Source organism: Lathamus discolor, chromosome 3 (genome assembly GCF_037157495.1).
Source record: "Lathamus discolor isolate bLatDis1 chromosome 3, bLatDis1.hap1, whole genome shotgun sequence".
Classification (NCBI taxonomy): Eukaryota; Metazoa; Chordata; class Aves; order Psittaciformes; family Psittacidae; genus Lathamus; species Lathamus discolor.
The window spans coordinates 57434068-57452218 of NC_088886.1; the positions used below are offsets into that span (position 1 = coordinate 57434068).

At 38.1% G+C, this 18151-nt stretch overlaps 1 protein-coding gene across 7 annotated transcripts in view; it reads right to left on the minus strand.

Moving 5' to 3' along the window:
* Positions 1 to 18151, minus strand: part of CLSTN2 (calsyntenin 2) — a 385524-nt gene that overhangs the window by 24694 nt on the left and 342679 nt on the right. For all 7 annotated transcript variants that reach the window (XM_065675430.1, XM_065675428.1, XM_065675429.1 and 4 more), the window contains 2 exons: positions 11546 to 11708; positions 896 to 1062 (listed from right to left, as the gene is read on the minus strand). In XM_065675430.1, coding sequence (XP_065531502.1) covers positions 896 to 1062; positions 11546 to 11708 — 330 coding nt within the window. The remainder of the gene's footprint in view (positions 1 to 895; positions 1063 to 11545; positions 11709 to 18151) is intronic.

Sequence of the window (18151 nt, forward strand, 5' to 3'; positions counted from 1 at the left end):
GTCTTGTACAATTGAAAGGTTTAGCTAATAAAAAATAAACCTGGCACTTCCACTGCATGCTCTTGATCAACCACCTTCCTTTCCACCATCCCTTTCATGGGATGCAAAGTCCGCAGCCAGAGCATCTTCCCAGTTTGAATTTGAAGCTCAGCTCATTTGGAAGGTGGTATTACCCATTTGTGTGCTCGGAAAGAGCTTAACGCATCAGGCAGCAGGACTCCCGTCATCTAATAATGGTTATCAGTAAAGGGAAACCACCAGTACATCTCAGGTAAGCACTGCAGAAGTTATAGTCAAGATCCTACACATGTATCCATAAAGAACCAAATTTGTCTTAATGAATGCAAAGCAATCTGGCCACTATGACAACTGAAAGAGGATTTCCCCTCTGCCTGTTGTTCTCCAATCTTAGAAAAAGTGCTACAATATCAATATTTATATGCATAATGAAGGTAGAATTCTTGGAACACACTTTGTGTTTCTCAATACTATTGCACTGGGACTTCTTTCAGAGTTGCCTCTCGAGGAAAGATGTTCCACTTATGTTTTCTATTGCTTTAAAGCTAATTAAGATAAAAATTCAGTAATTCTTTGGAATCATGTCCATTTCTGAATAACCACCAAAATAAGCATGAGAACACAACCTGGCAATTCTTGCAAACTCTGAAATATCAGCAGTGCCTTACTTTCTAAGCAAATAGCTTTGCAACAATGAAAACATTTTTCTTTGCTGTGTCACAGCTCTTCTACCATTATGCTTTTTCTTTGCATGACTTTATGGGAAATTATATTGCTTCTGAGAGCACATTTGTACTGTGTATACTCTACCTTGGGCTCTCTATTTCATAAATCAGCCCTAAATTTTTATCTAAGATGATGTCAGTTCATCACTCACCTTTATTCCTTGTCCAAGACTCTCAAGAGAGTTAATATCCAGACCTTCCTTGCAAGCCTGCAAACAGGAAATCACTTTCTGACTCTCAATTTTTCCTGGCCGGATAGTGAGACTGGCAAGGCTGCCATGGAAATACTGAGCAAATCTTGGCTTGGTGACTTCACCTCCTGCAAGAAAGAGAATAAAAAATGTTCAGTGATACCAGTATACAAACCACCATCTAAAAACTCACTTTATGTTTCAACACATCTAAAGAATTTATATCCATTTTAGCCAAGTATATTTGAGATCCCATTTACTGTGATAAGTGGAATTGCTTTCGGGGTTGTTAGGTGGTACCTAGTAGCAGCCTGTCTTTAAGATCCTTGTCACTGTTTTTCCAGTATTGTGTTCAGGCATATATAATGCTATGATAACATACTCTGAGATGAAACACTCTCTAAAATGGTTCTGTAAGGATATCGTGTAAATTCACAACAGTGAACGCAGGCCAATGCACAGCACTATGCTAAATGCCTTATAACACTTCCCTTACCCCAAAGCAGCTAATTTGGTGCCAGATCAGGTCTCCTCACTGCATGTTGCGTTAGACCTCTAGCTACACTCTACTCAGTTTCATTCTAGGCAGCTTCAAAGGAAGAGTGATCTTTAGAAGTTGTCAATAAAATGCGATTACATCCTGCCTGCACCAGTGATCACAGCATTTCAATTACTTGTGGGATATTTAGTGATTTACTCATCCTCCTCTAGAATTTTTAGAGCTTGTCTTTCCTCCAAGTGTTAGCTATAGCAGTGCATGTGAATTACTGCCCACCTTGAGCCTGAGAGAACTGAGAGCCACGCAAGAGTGAAGCCAGGCAGAGTAATTGGATTAGCAGTTGATAAGCTGTTGATAAACTGTTGTAATTCGTAGATAACTCACCTCTATAGTGTCTGTAGATTCAGTGTCAAACAACCTATTTCTGCCAGGCGAGCTAGCTCAAGCTTGAACTTTAACTTAAAGATTTGTATGTGGATGGGGGTTAGGATAGAGATGAAGTGACAAGTTTTTCTGAGGCTGATGTTGCTACCTTAAAGCCTGAAAAACATCACTTCCAGTAGCATGAGCAGTGTTAAGAAAACTCAAGTTATTTTACATAGTGAAGAAAATGCACAGTGGTGTAGTGAGAGAAAAGAATGTGTCTAAGCATGTTATTTCTTCATAGAAGTAGACAGGCTTTGTTCTTTTTTGTTAACCTTGCAGCACTAACTGCCTTTCTGCTTACCCCAAAGAAAGATCCTCAAGGAGACTTATTCTTTTCTCATTACCTCTGGGTAAAGGTTTTTTTTTTGAGGTTTCATATAATCCTTCATGTAAGCAACAGCTAAAGTGCAGGATTAGTTTGTACTGTGAATCTGGCCTCTATGATACTTACCAAGACAATCATTTGGCAAATAGTGCATAACAGGGACATTGGCTTTTTAGCATAAATGTTGTTATATTTCATAGAATCATAAAATTCATGGAATAGTTTGGGTAAAGCTCGTCTAGTTCCAAGCCCCTGCCATGGGCAGGGACACCTTCCACTAGACCAGGTTGTTCCAAGGCCCGTCCAACTTAGCCTTGAACACTGGCAGGGATGGGATGTTAATCTGTTTACATGGCATTTCAAGGTACATGTTGCCACTACACCAGAAGCAGTGTATCTGCACAGAAGAAAGCAAGCCAAATTAAGGAAAAAAAAAAAAAAGCAGCAAACATCTCCCTAAAACAGAGAGAAAGGAAGAAAAGCAGATAAGAGCTTACAGAAGAAGAAGGGCATCACATTGTGCTTTGAAGCTTCAGAATCTCATATCCCTAAGAGAATTCTGAAGACAGCAAGTTCCAAGGCTAAAACACTAACACTAATCATGGAGCTTTCAAATTTAGAAACCAACATTAAGCTTGCCTACAGATCTTAATATTTCTGGTGCAAAATAAGCAGTCTCAGATAAGCTGATGTATTTAAATCTAAAACTAGCTCACTAGAATGTATAAAGGACTAGGCAAGAAGCTAGAACAAAGTCAATATGCCTCACAGAAACAAGCAGGATAAAGTTGTTGAAGTAAAGCTATAGAGCAACATGACTGGTGCTTACCTCCATGAACAGGAACTTTGGGTTTGGATTTTGCTTGGTTTTTTTAATCTTTGTTCCTACAGTTACATTGCTAGGTCATTTACGATGATACAACTGCCCGTAACCCATATTAAATATACAGAGTATTCACTGTGCCCAAGCACCACTTTAAAGAAAAGCTGGTGTACAAAGAGGCGTTAACCACACTGGAGTTGTGTGGTTCTTTTTTAAAGAGGACTATGAAGGAGGTGATGTAATCTATGCTCTGGAGAGGCTATCAACTGCTGTGTGAAAAAAGCAAGTATTTCAAGAAAATGTGAGTGAAAAATAGCTGGGACTAGCTGGTCTCATTCTGTGCCAGTAGAGAAAATCTGCAGTACTATGCCTACAGTTACAACAGGGTGATTCAGGCAGGGGCAACTGCACTACAACAAACAATAGCTTAGCCTGAAGGGACATTAGGGGATGACACAGTTTGTCCCTCAGCCCCAAGACAACAAGAGCTTTACTTAATGGAGAGGTTGCCCAGGTAATCCACTCCAATGACCACTGATCCTTAAAGTTGTAAGTTTATTCCTATTAGGGAGCATGACCTATCAAAATGTGGCTATGCATCCCCTTTCCCTTTGACAAGCTAAACAAGGCCTTTTCTTTTAATCTTTACATCTTCTACCTAACACTACAGACTATGATCATCCCTCTTGCTTTTCTTGGAACTCCTGCTAATATCTGAAGTACTAACTATAACATAGAGTTCTTCTCAACATGAGTTTATATGGATATGCCTGTTAATCCAGTGTGCATACTAGCCTTTTCCACATGAAAAAAACATGAGCACTTAAAAAGGGAATACTATCTTATACTTTATTATAAAAATCAGATGGCTAAATAAGCTTTCCATAAGTACCTTTTACCAGAGTTAAAGACAAAATTATATACCTGCCAATTTTATTCTTGAAGGTGAACAGAAGTCATTCTATCTGACTCTTATCACAGCCGCTTTTAACTGCAGCATGTTGACATTTTGATAGTCTTCTACATCAGCATTTCAGAATTTTCTCAGCTCAGTGGGGTATGTTACCTTGCTGAAGTGCTGAACTGCCAGTAATTATTAAATTGCAGATGGACAAACCAGTGCAATAAAATTGGGAAGCAAAACACAAAAGTCTCACTAGACTTTAAGGAATGGCCTAAAGCCAATCTGCTACAACCCTGTATTCAAGGATTGATCAAAGGGATTACTGGGAATATAGTTTTTGAATCTCAACAAATATAAGAATTAAAAACTGTCAGAATAAACTGAAAATCCTCAGGAACTGTCTGTTTTACTCCTCTCTGTAGCAGTATTTTATTGATGTTTGATTCCAGTGTATTAGTATGTTTGAATGCTCTTTTTCCTTCTGCTTCTGCAATCCAATATAATTCAAGTATTTGACCTCACCTTCTCAGTGGATGCAAATTTTGTCCAGGATGGCCAGTCTCCAAGTCCTAGTCACTCTAAAATTTTTCTTTCCCAAGATTAGATGAGTATAAATACGTTTAATCCAGCATGAATACCGTAGTTCTGCAGCACATTAAAGCACAGTGCATAACTGTAGCTAATGCTGATATTAAAGTTTTAATAGAGTATTATCCAAATTCTTCTAAATTCTCATCTTTGATTTGATTACCACTGAATTTTACAGTTGCATTGTTTTGACTTCAGAAACACCCAATGCTGTTTGCATTCACTTACCCATCTCCAAAGAACAGCCATGCCTTTTTGTCAAACCAACTGGCTTCACTGAGCTCACAGATCTTTTCTGGCCTTTTGCTCTACCCTAATAATGAACAAGTAATTATCAGGGCAGTCTGAGCACAAGGTGGTTTTCACAGGAAATGATGAATCAAGAAGGTTTCCAACTGATATGTGATCCTTTTAAGGCATGATAAGACTCTGATTATACTGAGCCAGATAATTAAGGAATGATAGATTATTCAGGGTCCCATCATACAGATCAAAGTGAATCTGGAAGCAACTGCAAGACATTCTCTAGCTCCGAAGTCCTCAGGTCCAAACCTCCAATTTTATCCACTTTTTACTATGGCAGTTTAGGGATCTGGGTTTAATTCCCTGACAAATAGACTGGCTGTTAAACAGGCTAACACAGATTTCAGAAGTAGTATCAATTAGCACATTGAAATCCACTACATCTTGTCTTTAATGAGGAGGGCAATAGAGAGAAAACACTGCTGTACTAACAGAAGCATCAGTATACGTTATGTTGAAATCTGCCTAGGTGGTCTTGAATTAATTTGCTTACATCTACTGAGGCCTCAGGTTGGTGCAAGTTATGTCAGTCCCCAAGGCATGACCCACTGGTGTTAGAATACACAGTAGAGGGTAATCTTTATCCAATGGATATCTTAATTTCTGGATGAAGTCCAACACTGAGTGATACAGACTGCTGTTGCTGTTACATTACCCACAGTGTATTTGCCCCTCAGTGATGTGGTCCCTCGCCCTTTACCATTCTTCTTGCCTTGAATAGAAAGTCAGTTCTCTGACTGCAACTTTGTGATTGATACGTTAGCAGGGTGTTGACATATGAAGTTAACAAGGGCATTCTACAAGAAAAAACTGATCTCCAGCCAAAGTTAAAGAAAGTGGAAAATGACAGCAGAATACAAAAGAAAAACAGAACAGAAACCAGAAATTACTTAGAAAACAGGAACTACAATAGCTTTCTGCTGTAGTCATGATAACAAAGTTTGCTGACAGGCTTCTTCTAAAGACCTTCCCTTGTGCAATGCGGTCAGCATAATTACACTGTGAACACTCTAGAGTGGGTGGCATTATGACAAGTAATGACTTAGAGTCATGGTAAACTACAATAAAACCTTGTGACAAGTCATTAACTTGTGTCACTGCTTTCCTGACATGACTTTGGGAATGATACATAAAGAAACAAGCCATTTTGGGAAGTATAGAGTATGAGCTCAAGACCTTATCTTTTCAGAGAAGCCTGGAGGAAGTCTGTTCGTGGTACAAAAGATCATTAGGCTACCAAATCATGTAACCTGCTCCCTTCTTCTGGCTGCCTTCACCACAGAATACATTTAGCCATAAAGGGATTAGAGGGGGAATCTATAAACGCTGGTTTAATGGAAGAAATTTCACACTCTGTAAAAAGGTCCATTTGCTATGTCCTCAGATAAACTGAATCAAGAATAATGAACTCAGAGAATGTACTAAGGTAAGCTCTTGGAAAGTGCACCTCCAGGATGAGCTAACCTTAATTCATTTGTACTACTTAGGAGAATGAACCAGGTCTGCAAAAGCTAAAAGGGAGAATAAGAACAATTTTGTGGTTGATCGTGAAGTCTAACTCTATTCTTGCTGTAATGCAGATTTTTTTTAAGGTGGCCTGAGGAAAAGTCCTCTCTCAATACGGCACTTTATCTTCCCCAAGTAAGGGTAATTCTACTCCCTTGCTGTGGAACTGTGTTACCTCTTTATTGTTTGGAAAGCTCTCGCAAATCTTGAGCTGGAAGGGTAAAGCTAGAATATTTCTATGTCTAGGGAAGAAAAGAGGAGACATGAAAGCCAAAGCTGAGCCTTGAGGATGTCTCTCCTATCCTGACAGACCAGGTCTGCTTCTACCATCCATTCACAGACGTAAGAGTTCAGGAGACAGTGCCAGGGTCATGCTTCCCACATGTTCTCTTTGGTGCCTCTTTTGTTCTGGGAATCACACAAGAAAGTCAATTTTGTCTTTTAGATACCCCTGAGAAATGGTAATTTTGCCTCAAGTTCTCTTTCACCATTAGAGACAGAACAGCACTTTGGTCCTAAATAACCCACCTACAACAAAATCACACCCTTGACAATCACCTGTGAGACCACTGATGTGAATAAAAAGGGCCTCTTAATGAAATTAAAATTAAGTTATATCCTGAACCCTGAATGTCTGCACAGAAAGCTGCCAAACTTTACCAGGGTACCCAAAGCCCTGATTTCAGCAACAGCTGTACCAACATTCCAAACTGTTCGTTTCTGCCCTCAGTTCATCAAAAGTCCAGTTAGCCTTGCACTGTAGTCAGTATTACCTTTTTCTAGGCCTAGAGTCACTGAAATACAGCTAAAATTTAGGATTTGCCATGCATGAGGACTGGCTCTCTGTCGGAGATAGAACTTCTCCAGCTGCCACTGCTCTTGGATCACATGTAACTGAATCAACAAAACCAGTTTAGGCTAAAGGCATTGAAGTCCCACCCTCAAATAAACTACCCAAAAGTAAAACAGTATTAAAAGTATAGTAGTTTTGTGAACTGCACAAAATAAACACTGAACTCTATGCTAAGCATTCTGATAGAACCCTAAATCAAAGAGGTGGCTCTGCCTAGATTGTTCCTTTAATGAGTTCCTAGAAGAAAGAACTAAGGTTTTTAGATTAAAAAAGATTATACTAGAGTAACACACCTCATTTTAAGTAGAGAAAATTTCTATTGATTATGCCAGAACAAAACATTAAAAAAAAAACCCAACAACACAGAACTATACAACTTTCCTCATTTCCAGTGTGTTGTTAAAGCTGGACACTACCCCCAGCCTTGGTTTTAGGTAACTGAGTGACTTCCTGGGTTGCAGTAAACTTTACCCAGTGTCTGCCAGACCCTTCTATCACCTTTGAAGCCTGGCCCTCTGCATTTACAACCATCTTCACTCTCTGCTTGTCTCCAGGCTACCATGCATACACTGGGACCCAAACTTCTGCCTCCAATACCCTCTTGCCCCCTAGACAAAACTCTGCCCTTCAGGAGAAGGCTAATTCTTCCTCCTTTTGAGAGTCCTAGCACTCACCTCACGTAATTTAAAGAAATACCGCGTAACATCAGGAACAATCAAACCAGGCATGCTAAGTCTTTACACTGCCACGGCAAGGGTAAAGATGTAGGAGAGGCTTGCCCATTAAAACTGGAATGCTAATGTCAGAAAACCCCAACCAAACCAACCAAAAAACAAACAAAGAAAAAAAAGGCAAATGGTTTGATGGAAATGGGATTTTCCAGGCAAATGTTTAAATTTCTCATGTAAGCCTAGGAGACCGCACTTTTGGTTTGTTCTGATGTTGGATTAAGGAGAACAGCACTGAACTTGAACTCTCTTAAATTTCACTTGAACAGCTGAAGGCAGAAATAAAACCTAACCTAACTCTTCATAATGGATACTATAAGCAAGGGTATAGAAGTCAGAAGGGAGTTGCTCTGGAATTAAAATACTAGTAATAGGAGATACTAATCTCAAAGAAAAGGATTCTCCTTCTGTGTCTGAGACTCGTACACGACATAACTCCAAGAAAGACAAGAAGGAGATGCAAGCATGATACTTCTATATAACCTCAGCATGAGTAGCGGTGTAAGTGATGAACAGATGTAAGTGATGAACAGACCAGGCAGGGCTGAACAAGTCACGGGCTTAATGAGTCACCTGTCTCTTAACCTGAAGGATTCTCAAAATTCCTAGAAAAACAACAGTACAGTTCCCAATTTCCAGACCAGTACTGAAAACTGTCATATAGGAAAGGGTAAATAATGACTTACTTTTTTGCTGTGAGCAAATGAAAATTGTTGTGGTAAGAAAAAGGAATGTTATTTCTACTGCTTAATTTAGTTGTCTGAGTTAAGACTGTTTTTCACATAATTTGACTTTGATAAATGGATACTGTGGATCCAGAACTATAAAATGGTTTACTAAAGACAGAAAAAAAAGGCTTGTCCTTTTTGAAGAAAGAGGTTGGAGCTTGTGTTCCTATTCTGCCCAGTGCTTCAATGAAAAGGGAAGGAAACAGTTTGAGCAAACCAGAGCTGGAAACTCCCATATCCTCTTAACAAAGACTCCCTCGTGTGGCTTATGACACCAAAATCACTGCATATTTTTACTAAAGTTAATCATAGATGTTTCTAAAGCAGTTCTGAAAATGTGAAAGTTTAGACTATTCTGACTGGCCTAAATGTATTATCCTAAGCACACCCAGATAACAGTATCAATGAAACTATTTATAGTCAAATTATGTGATAGATCCACTTTTTCTTGAAATATATGGATTTTGAAAATTAGCATTTTGAACAAAATAGTTTGGTTTTACACACTGAATAATTACAGTTCAACTGACTAAAATAGAGTGCTGAATCTTACTAACAAAGTGACTTTTCATACCATTCACTGAAAATAGTTTGAGCTGATCCAAACTTACCGAAAGATAAGCATTGCTAAAAGCAATACAGTGAAATCTTGTTTCATGTACGCATTGAAAGTTCACCTTTTTGTTCACACTACCTTAGCTAAATCCTGACATTTTCATGAGATGGAAAATTTGTTTCTACTTTGGAGGGGCTCCAATTATCAGACTATTAAAACAGCATTAATATCATCTTGCAATAAATTCTAAAAGCAGGAACAGGTAAAATTTTAGTAATTTAAATCAAGTGTTTTACCAAAAAGGTAGATGCATCTTATCCTGAATGGTTATTCAGTAAGCTGTCAAATTATTCAAGACAATTCTAAAAATGTCTGAAAACAATTGTACCTTTCTATCTGTTTAACAGCTTAAATACTAAATATAGTCTGTGGTCTATATTTATTGTGAGCTGATACCCGGAGTTTAACCTTAATTCCTTTTCTTTGATATAAAGAGACAAAGATGCAAAGGAAACAAGATTCCCACCCATACAGAGACTTTTAGGGGGAACCTCCCCTTTCAACACCTAAAGATTGCTATTAGAGAATGATAAAAACACAGTGCATGAATGAAAGACGTTAAGGGGCAGAAGTTACACCAATAATGCACAAAAATATGTAAACCTATGCAGAAAAACCAAGAAATAAACATGAAGGGATTCAAATAAAATTTCTTTAGCATAGCTCCTGAGAAATGATGTTTCAGAGCTTAATATGCATTGATTATCCACAGTCCCTGTGGCATTTTATCCTAGAATCACAGAATAGTTTGGGTTGGAAGGGACCTTCAAAGCTCATCTAGTCCAACCCCCCGATGATGAGCAGCGACATCTGCAACTAGGTCTCACATCTGGAAAGAACTAAATTTACTCCATAGACTAATTACATCTGCACTTGTTAAGTCTGGAACTTTGCTTTAAAAGTACTGCACCAAAACTACACAAGAAAAAAAGTAAAAACAAGCATAAAACCTTCACAGATCAAACGAAGAGAAAATTTGTCTAAATCAGATTGGTACCTGTCAACTATCCATCCCAGCAAACTACTGGCTAAACTGAAGTTCTGGTTTCTGAAGAATCTGATTATGTATTTCACTGCATATTTTTCGCTAAAAAGGGAGTAACATTCCCTTAGAATATTAACAACTTAGAGTATAATTAAATGTATTCTGTCACATATTTAACATCAGTGAAAAATTCCAGTATGCCTGAATATCATCCTAAAGAGATAGAAGTGAACCAGCCTATACTTTCACAAATATATGGGATCAGCATCATGCTGATTAGCTCGCTATCATAATGCCTATCTTGGTGATCAATATTCAAAACTTATCAAATCTTGTTTTTAGGATTAGCGTGGCTTTATTCTGCATGTTGTCATCAAAGTAAAGATTGGATCTTTACCCCAAGGTGTTCATAATCTTAACAGCTGGATTTGCTTCTAATACTATTTACACAGAACAGCTCTGCCATGCAGAAGATGTCCAAATTTTGCAGTAGACAACACTGTAAATGAGCAGAGATCAAACTGGCAAACAAGGTAATAACGAAGAAAAAAAGCCAACATTAAAGAGTGGGAAGAAACATGAGCTGTGTTAAAGCATTTTTTCCTAATCGTACAGTTTGCTTCACTTCATACTTTGTCTTAAGTAAAAACGAGACACAGTGCATAAACAGAAAATTAACATGGAATTAATTAACTTTACAAGAGCGGATGAGTTTAAGGTGTAAGGCAGAGAACAGTAAAGAGACATTGGCATAAGGACCAGAAAAACAGAACAAGATTATAAAAGGGAGACAACCAGAAAAACTAGTATTGGAGCAAAGGCTCATACAAGTATGGCACTGGGATTGGGACTTCCAGTTTTATTTTGCTCTCACCTTTACTTCTGGTCTGTAACAGGGAGGACTGATCAAATTAGTGGAATTACTGGTAACATCCAATGTCAAGAACACAGGATCAGGCCATGAGTTGGGAATGAAATTTGAGGCAGAGACTAAAAGGAGATAGCTGGAGTTCTTTGGAGTACTATTTATATAGTTAGCTTCAAACTGGGTAAGAAGGCAAATCATTAGAATAAGACAAAAGAAAAAGATAATGTTTCACACTGAATATACAAATTGCATTAAACACTTCTTTACATGATGGGAATTCAAAAGTCAGTTAATGTCCCATCCATTTTATCCTTGGACTCATTATTAACTCTGGATTTACTTCAGATTTTATACCATCAACCTTCCAGTAATTTATTTACTATGCAATCAGCGAGACAAGTAAGATTCTTTTTGGTCTGTATTCATAATTCTACTGTCTATTTTTTACTGTCATATTACCTTGCCAACAAGCACCAACTGTGAGCTGCATGGCTATGTGGGAAGGGTGGATAGGCCAGTCATTGGTCACGAGGTAAGGTTCATACGTTGTTCCATCCGTGTATAATGTAACAACGGGAAATTCAACATTGACAACGTAGTAATGCCATTCTTTATCACAGATCTGAAAGGCAAAATGCAAGAAAAAATATTAATTACTGCCAGGTGACTTATTTTTATATCCCAATGTTTTTTAAATTCTCTGGTTTCCAAATTTCACTCAGAGAAGACAGTAACGTTATTGCGATTTATACATCACTAAAATTAATGAAAGTTAAAACAATATCGATAAATACTCTTGGCGTACTTGCAGAATACAGCTGATAAATAGAGGCATCTTAAAACACACTATTTGAAAATGGGTAACAAACAGAAAAATCAGGCTATTTGGTATTTGCTCTGCATTTTCACATTTGTTAATACACAATATTAGTTTCTTAATGTCTGTATCCAATTTTGAAATATAAAACTATATAAGAAATGCGTACTTGGGAAGTATCAAGCATAATTACTGTTAGCTTCAGAAGATAACAGACAGCACTTAGTCACTAGATTGATGACCTATTGTCAAAGATTTGATTCAATTTTTGTTATTAACTTATTGCATTAGTACTTGGGAAATCCTGTGCAATGCATCAGGACTTCCACAGTCTTAGAAGGACCTCTGTTTTGCTATGTATACACATGGATGGACAAGTAGTGCATGTGTCCACCTGATTTATGCAGGAAACGCAAATCTTCTCCATCCTTCATCTCCTGGCCTTAAGCTTTTTCCCAGACAGTTAGCAAAGTAAGGATCTATGTGGTTTCAATGACATACATCAGCTTTGAAAACCAACAGCAACAGTTTCAACATAATTTCAAGATTGCAATATTAGTATCTAATCTCAGATCAGTTTCTGAGCTAGGCAACTAGGTGGATCATTGCAAGATGGTCAGATTAGGTTTTAGTTCAAAAATGTACAGCCAGATGAATCAGTGCCTCTTAAGACAGAAGTCTAGTGTGTAAGTATCAAAGCTGGCCCAATCCTTTCTTCCTTGGCTGTATCTTTCAGATTCAAAAGTCCTAAGAAATAAACCATGGCGAATTGGTAGGATGGGCTGTTTTCAAAAGTAAAGCAATAGTTACAGTCATGCCCCTTTCAGATCTGTAGAGCTACTTGTTTTGATGTATTAAGATATTTCTTGCTTGCATGCAGATATCCTTGCTGTTTCATAGAGGCAAGCAGAAAAGGGATGTTTAAACATAACACTTTGTCCTTGGCTGGGTTAAGTGCTATCTCCTGCAGCATCTGCCCCTTGAAAGCAAAAGCTAATGTTTTGTTCCAAAAGACACTTCAACAGGCACTTAATCACTTCTATTTCAACGGATGCATTTATTACTGCAGACATCATAGCTCCACAGCAAGAGATAAATGCAGCAAGAGGCTGCTAGAGCCTTCCTTTTGTAAACAGTAGACAGCACAAATGTTTTCTGAAGGTTAAATGAACTGAAACCAAAACTGAAAGTAAATAAATTGAAAGACTGAAAACTTTATTGAACAAACAGCAATCACAAACAGCATTAAGCAGTCCTCCCTTTCAAGGAAAAACTGTTTGCCAGGATTTCTGACTGATCATTAGAATGTGATGCATCACAGCCATATGCATCAGACATTAAATACACTAAACAAAATGAATGATGTGCTGGAGTTGGAGAGACCTTGCATTACAAAAACTACAGGCGTTAACACTTGATACGTTTCAGAGAACCCTTTGAGAGTATTTCTCTGGTGCAAACCTAAACTGCATCACCTGGGATGCCCAAAGTGCTATTGAAGAACGCTTAAATACAGCAAACCCAAACAGTTTGGGACATAATACACACAAAGCACTTGATAATGTGTAGCTGGTCTGATTACTCTATTGACTAACCAATAGGGCAGTTATATTTTTCAAAGAAAACGCTTTCTGAAAACACAAGATTACATCAAAATTCCACAATGCAGGACTCTAGCAGTGGTGCTCCAGTGCCTCCAAGAAAAATGCAGATGCCCAACTGCACATGTCCACACTAGGCAAGGTACTTACCAACCTTTATTTTTTCTGATGCGTCCTGGAATATAAGACAGTGCAAGCGTAGGCAGCTTGGTGAAGCCCTCACACCATTGCTTATGAGCTTTCCCTTAGATTTCAACACACAAACACCAAGTTTTAATTTAAAAGGAATTCTGGCACAATTCATGAGATCGTGCTTCCTGAGTTTTCAAAAGCACCCAAGTTGGTCAGGCACTTAATTGTCATACAATTTCAATCCAGCTTAGGTACACAGACACATGTATATGCCACCAAAAGAACTTTTAAATATGTGTACTGGGTCCCAGTGTAAAAAAACATTCCACAAGGAAGCAATACAATTATTTACAAACCTGGAACACATCCCAGTCATTCAGCAGCAGGCAGTATTTCACACATGGCCATTTCACAGGCAACAAAATAATGAAATAAATAAATGTGGAGGGTAATTTGTTATGCTGTCATTTCAGACACCTTCTTCACTTTCTTAACACAAGGAGCCAGATTTTTTTCCCTGTATGCGCTCCACAGTGGCAATGTAATATAACATGATTGCAGTGAAGCCATGAAAATAACATTATAAAATATACCAGTTTGGCAAATAAATACATTTAATAATCTCAAGTAAGGACTCTATTTCTTAAAATCTAATTTATACAGCTATCCTAATGAGATAAAATTACAGCTGAGTAAGCTTGGCTTTCAAAGACTGCTGCATGGCTAGGTTGGTCTAATCACTCTATCGTGTCAGACTGCCTCTAAAATGTATTAATCAAATCACACTGAATTAACCAGCTTGAAGTCTTAGTGCTGATTACAGGCCACTGATCTGGAACGTGCTTTTATGAAACAGATGAAAGCAGACTCAAATGTACATCTTATGAAGTAAGTTTCCCAAGACATTAAATGTAATGAGGAACATCAGAGATTTTTCAGTTGAATACTGAATGAACCAAAAGGAATGAACAAAACCCATAGAACTTTGGTCTGAAAAGCATATGGTGCTTAGAAACGGATTTGCTGTTTGCAAAGTGTCTCTTTTTCCAGCTTTGTACATAAGAGCTAGACATGCACATGTGAGAACATGCACTTTACAGCTTTTTTAGCTTCACTTAGGTCAGCTGGTTCATACTCATGCAAAATGTATTGTTCGCCTGTTTGGTCAGATAAGCAAAGAGAGCCTGTACTTTGAGCAGTTCAGTACTGAACAGCCATGCAGGCTCACAACCCTCTGACTAGCTTCCTGAAAGCCCCTTAAGTAATGTTCAGCAGACCACTGACTTCTACCACACGCACAGCCCTGCACATCCTGTCAAGTGCTACTCAGAGCACAACCTGAATCTATCCCTGTAGAGCTGAGACAGCAGATACTCCTTCCATCTTTCTGGTTTGTGTGACTTTGCTGACAAAGTGGTCTCAGAATACACTCAAACATCCACAAAAAAAGGAGTAAATGGAAGAAGAGAAGGACAGGAAGGAAAGCTCTCTACTTACTAGGAAGAGCACTACTTACTGCAGGTATAAGACACAAACTCCTTCTTTCTGCCTGTCTGAACCCTTACTGTCTACAAGTTGTTTGAAGAAAGCACCTTAATCCAGCTCTAAAACAGGCCATGCCACTCTATTCACTTATTTATGTTTGTTGCAGTGTCTTGGCATGCTCTGAACTGTCCCCCCAGCATTCTTTAGACCACATCTAAAATGCTGTACCTCATTTTGGACACCTCGATACAAGAAATACAGGGACAACAAAATGGCCAGCTCTTGCCATGTGAGGAGAGGCTGAGAAATTAGCCTGGAGTGGAGCACCATTAGGGGGATGGTAATAGCAGCCTTCCAGTGCCTAGGGAGGAGTCACCAGGAAGACAGAGAGAGGCTTTTCAAAGTGATGCATGCTGTGACAAAGACACAATGGACATAAATTGAAACAAGACAGGTTCCACTCTTGCTTACCTAGTATTTCTCTTCTGTTAACTGATGATTGCTAATGTGAGCTAAGGCTCACCAGAATAAGAGCTGCTTTGCAAAACAGATTTTTAAAATTCCCTTTTAGAAATAAACCACCCAAATCCTAAAATCTCTGGAAAACAATCCCAAATCATTGTTTTTCATCAGTTATGGTATATCACTGTAAACATACTCCAGGCATAAAAAATAACACAAAAACCCAAACCCAAACAACAAGAGGTAAGCACAAACTGTAACCATTTCATTTGAGAATGCTAAAATGCTTTCAACCTCTTGTCTATCTTTTCTTTCATTTTGATTTGGCTAGTATCAGCAGAGAGGGAAACATTTTGAGATAAGCTAAGTCTTCTTTCCTGAATATCTGCATGCAACAACGGAGGAATTTATCCTCCAGATAACTCCCTCATTCTTACATCGCTCTGATACACAGCCGTCCCGTCTGTCTTGCAAGTATTATTTTTTTCAGTATTACTTTCTCCTGGCTATGAGTTTCAGCATTTTATCATTTTACCTACAGCATTTAAAACTATTATAGCACCTTAAATATTAATTTATATAAAATCAATAAATTCTATACCATTGGTATACACCACTCTTCCAGGACCAGTTCTGGTCCTATCCTCCCCTTTCTGTTTTTTTGGTTTGCTTTTTTTTTTGCTAAATTATGTTGCTGGCAACCTGGTCAGCTGCCTGGCTCGCATTCTTTCACTAACGCTCATCCCAATCAGACTTAATTCCAGTCTTATTACCTGATTCAGATTTAAATAGTTGCACATGAGAATAAATTATACAGTATCTGCTTCAAAACAAATTCCTAGACATGGTCAGAATGTCACTTCTGTTGTGGTGTTGCTCATACCCAAAGGGAATGCTAATGGGGCTTGTGCATCTCCTCAGGGAGGGTACTAGGGCTGAAAAAGAGACTGACTGCCGACAGCAAATTATGTGCTAAAAACTTGGGAAATATTAAGCAAAGCATAACTGTAATGACAAATAGCTGGGCTGGTGAGGCCAACCCGGACAGTACTTTCTATTTCTGTCACCGTCTAGAGATGTCTTAAACCTGCAAACACAGAGTTTAATTTTCTGAAAGTGAATAAAAGATACACACAGAAATCATAAAGGTGTTCAAATCTCACCCTCTGCTTTTTATGGAAAAATTCTAAATATGACTACCATTAAACATTAACACTGGATGAATTATTTCATTTCTGCAATTGAATTCTTCTGAACAGAGGTGACTTAAGCTGAAAAAGAATATGTGCTTATGCTTGTTCAACCTAACTTCACAGACTATAAATCATCGTGCCTGAGCTGATGTGAATCTGCTGGAATGTCACTCCAAGATGTACTGGCCTTTACAGAACTGTAACTGTTTCCTACTATCATGCAGCACTTCAGCAGCAGTCTTCTCTTTAACTCTGTGTCCTCTCAACAAATCTGTTCTCTGCAGTTTGGTAGTACTTCAATAAGTAAAACATTTAGGCCAGTCTATAACGAAGACTATAGTGGAGAAGGCTATTATATTCATTTATAGCGGAACGGAATCATTAAGGAAGGAAGAACCACATTCACGTAGGGATTACAGTACCCAAGCAGCTAGAATACTAATGCTTACCTCTGCTTGCAAGGAGGTCAGGAGTACACTGGGGATTATAAATTGCATATTTTTATAAAGTAGCATAATAGAAAGTTAGTCACACTTAGCGTCTCACTGCTGCTGCACAAAAATGCCCTCTCCAATGGCTGTGCATGCCTAGAAAAACGCAAAGTCTACAGACAGTCATGAAGGCGCTATTTCTACTAATGAAGAGTTGCAGTGTATCATATCTTCATCAAGAGGTTGAATTATTATCACATGTATTAACTGACAGCTAATATTCTTAATCACTGTTATGCTTTTATTAATGACATTTACTGTATTTATAAATCTGCAAGTCCTTCAGCAAGCAAAACATTTACCTCAAATCCTTTGTATGCTCCTGTACAGAATACAGTGCTTACAACCTTAACAATGGAATAGTTTCCTTATTTGGAAGCATGATGGAGGTCAGCATTATGAAAACTTTGTATACATGCAGACACAACTCAGGCCCTGCATTTTTATCTCACTTGACTAAAGATGACAACAAATAGAGGGATTCCTTTTTTGATCTTACATTTAAAGGCACTGGCATTATCCACTCAGTTACCCAGATCAAGCCCTCTGCCCTGTTCTGAAAGCAGCCACATACATGCTTTGTAGTAAGTCTGTTTCAAAGCATTGTGCCTTGTTCAGAACACAGAATGCAGATGATGTTTGGGTGGGGACAGGAAAGGTTATTTTAAGAATACTACGTTTTTCTTTGCATCTCCAAAATAGTCCTTTCTGTAAGAGCTTGGTAGAACTTTACAGATTTTGGCATTGCTATTTTCTGTTGGCGACGCTGAACAGACACTGAAATGCTTCCAATGTATCTTAATAGAAAAACTTTCATAGATTTTGATACATCAAAATATTTTTATATAGTTTTGTTATATTTTTATAGCACTGAAAGCACTGTA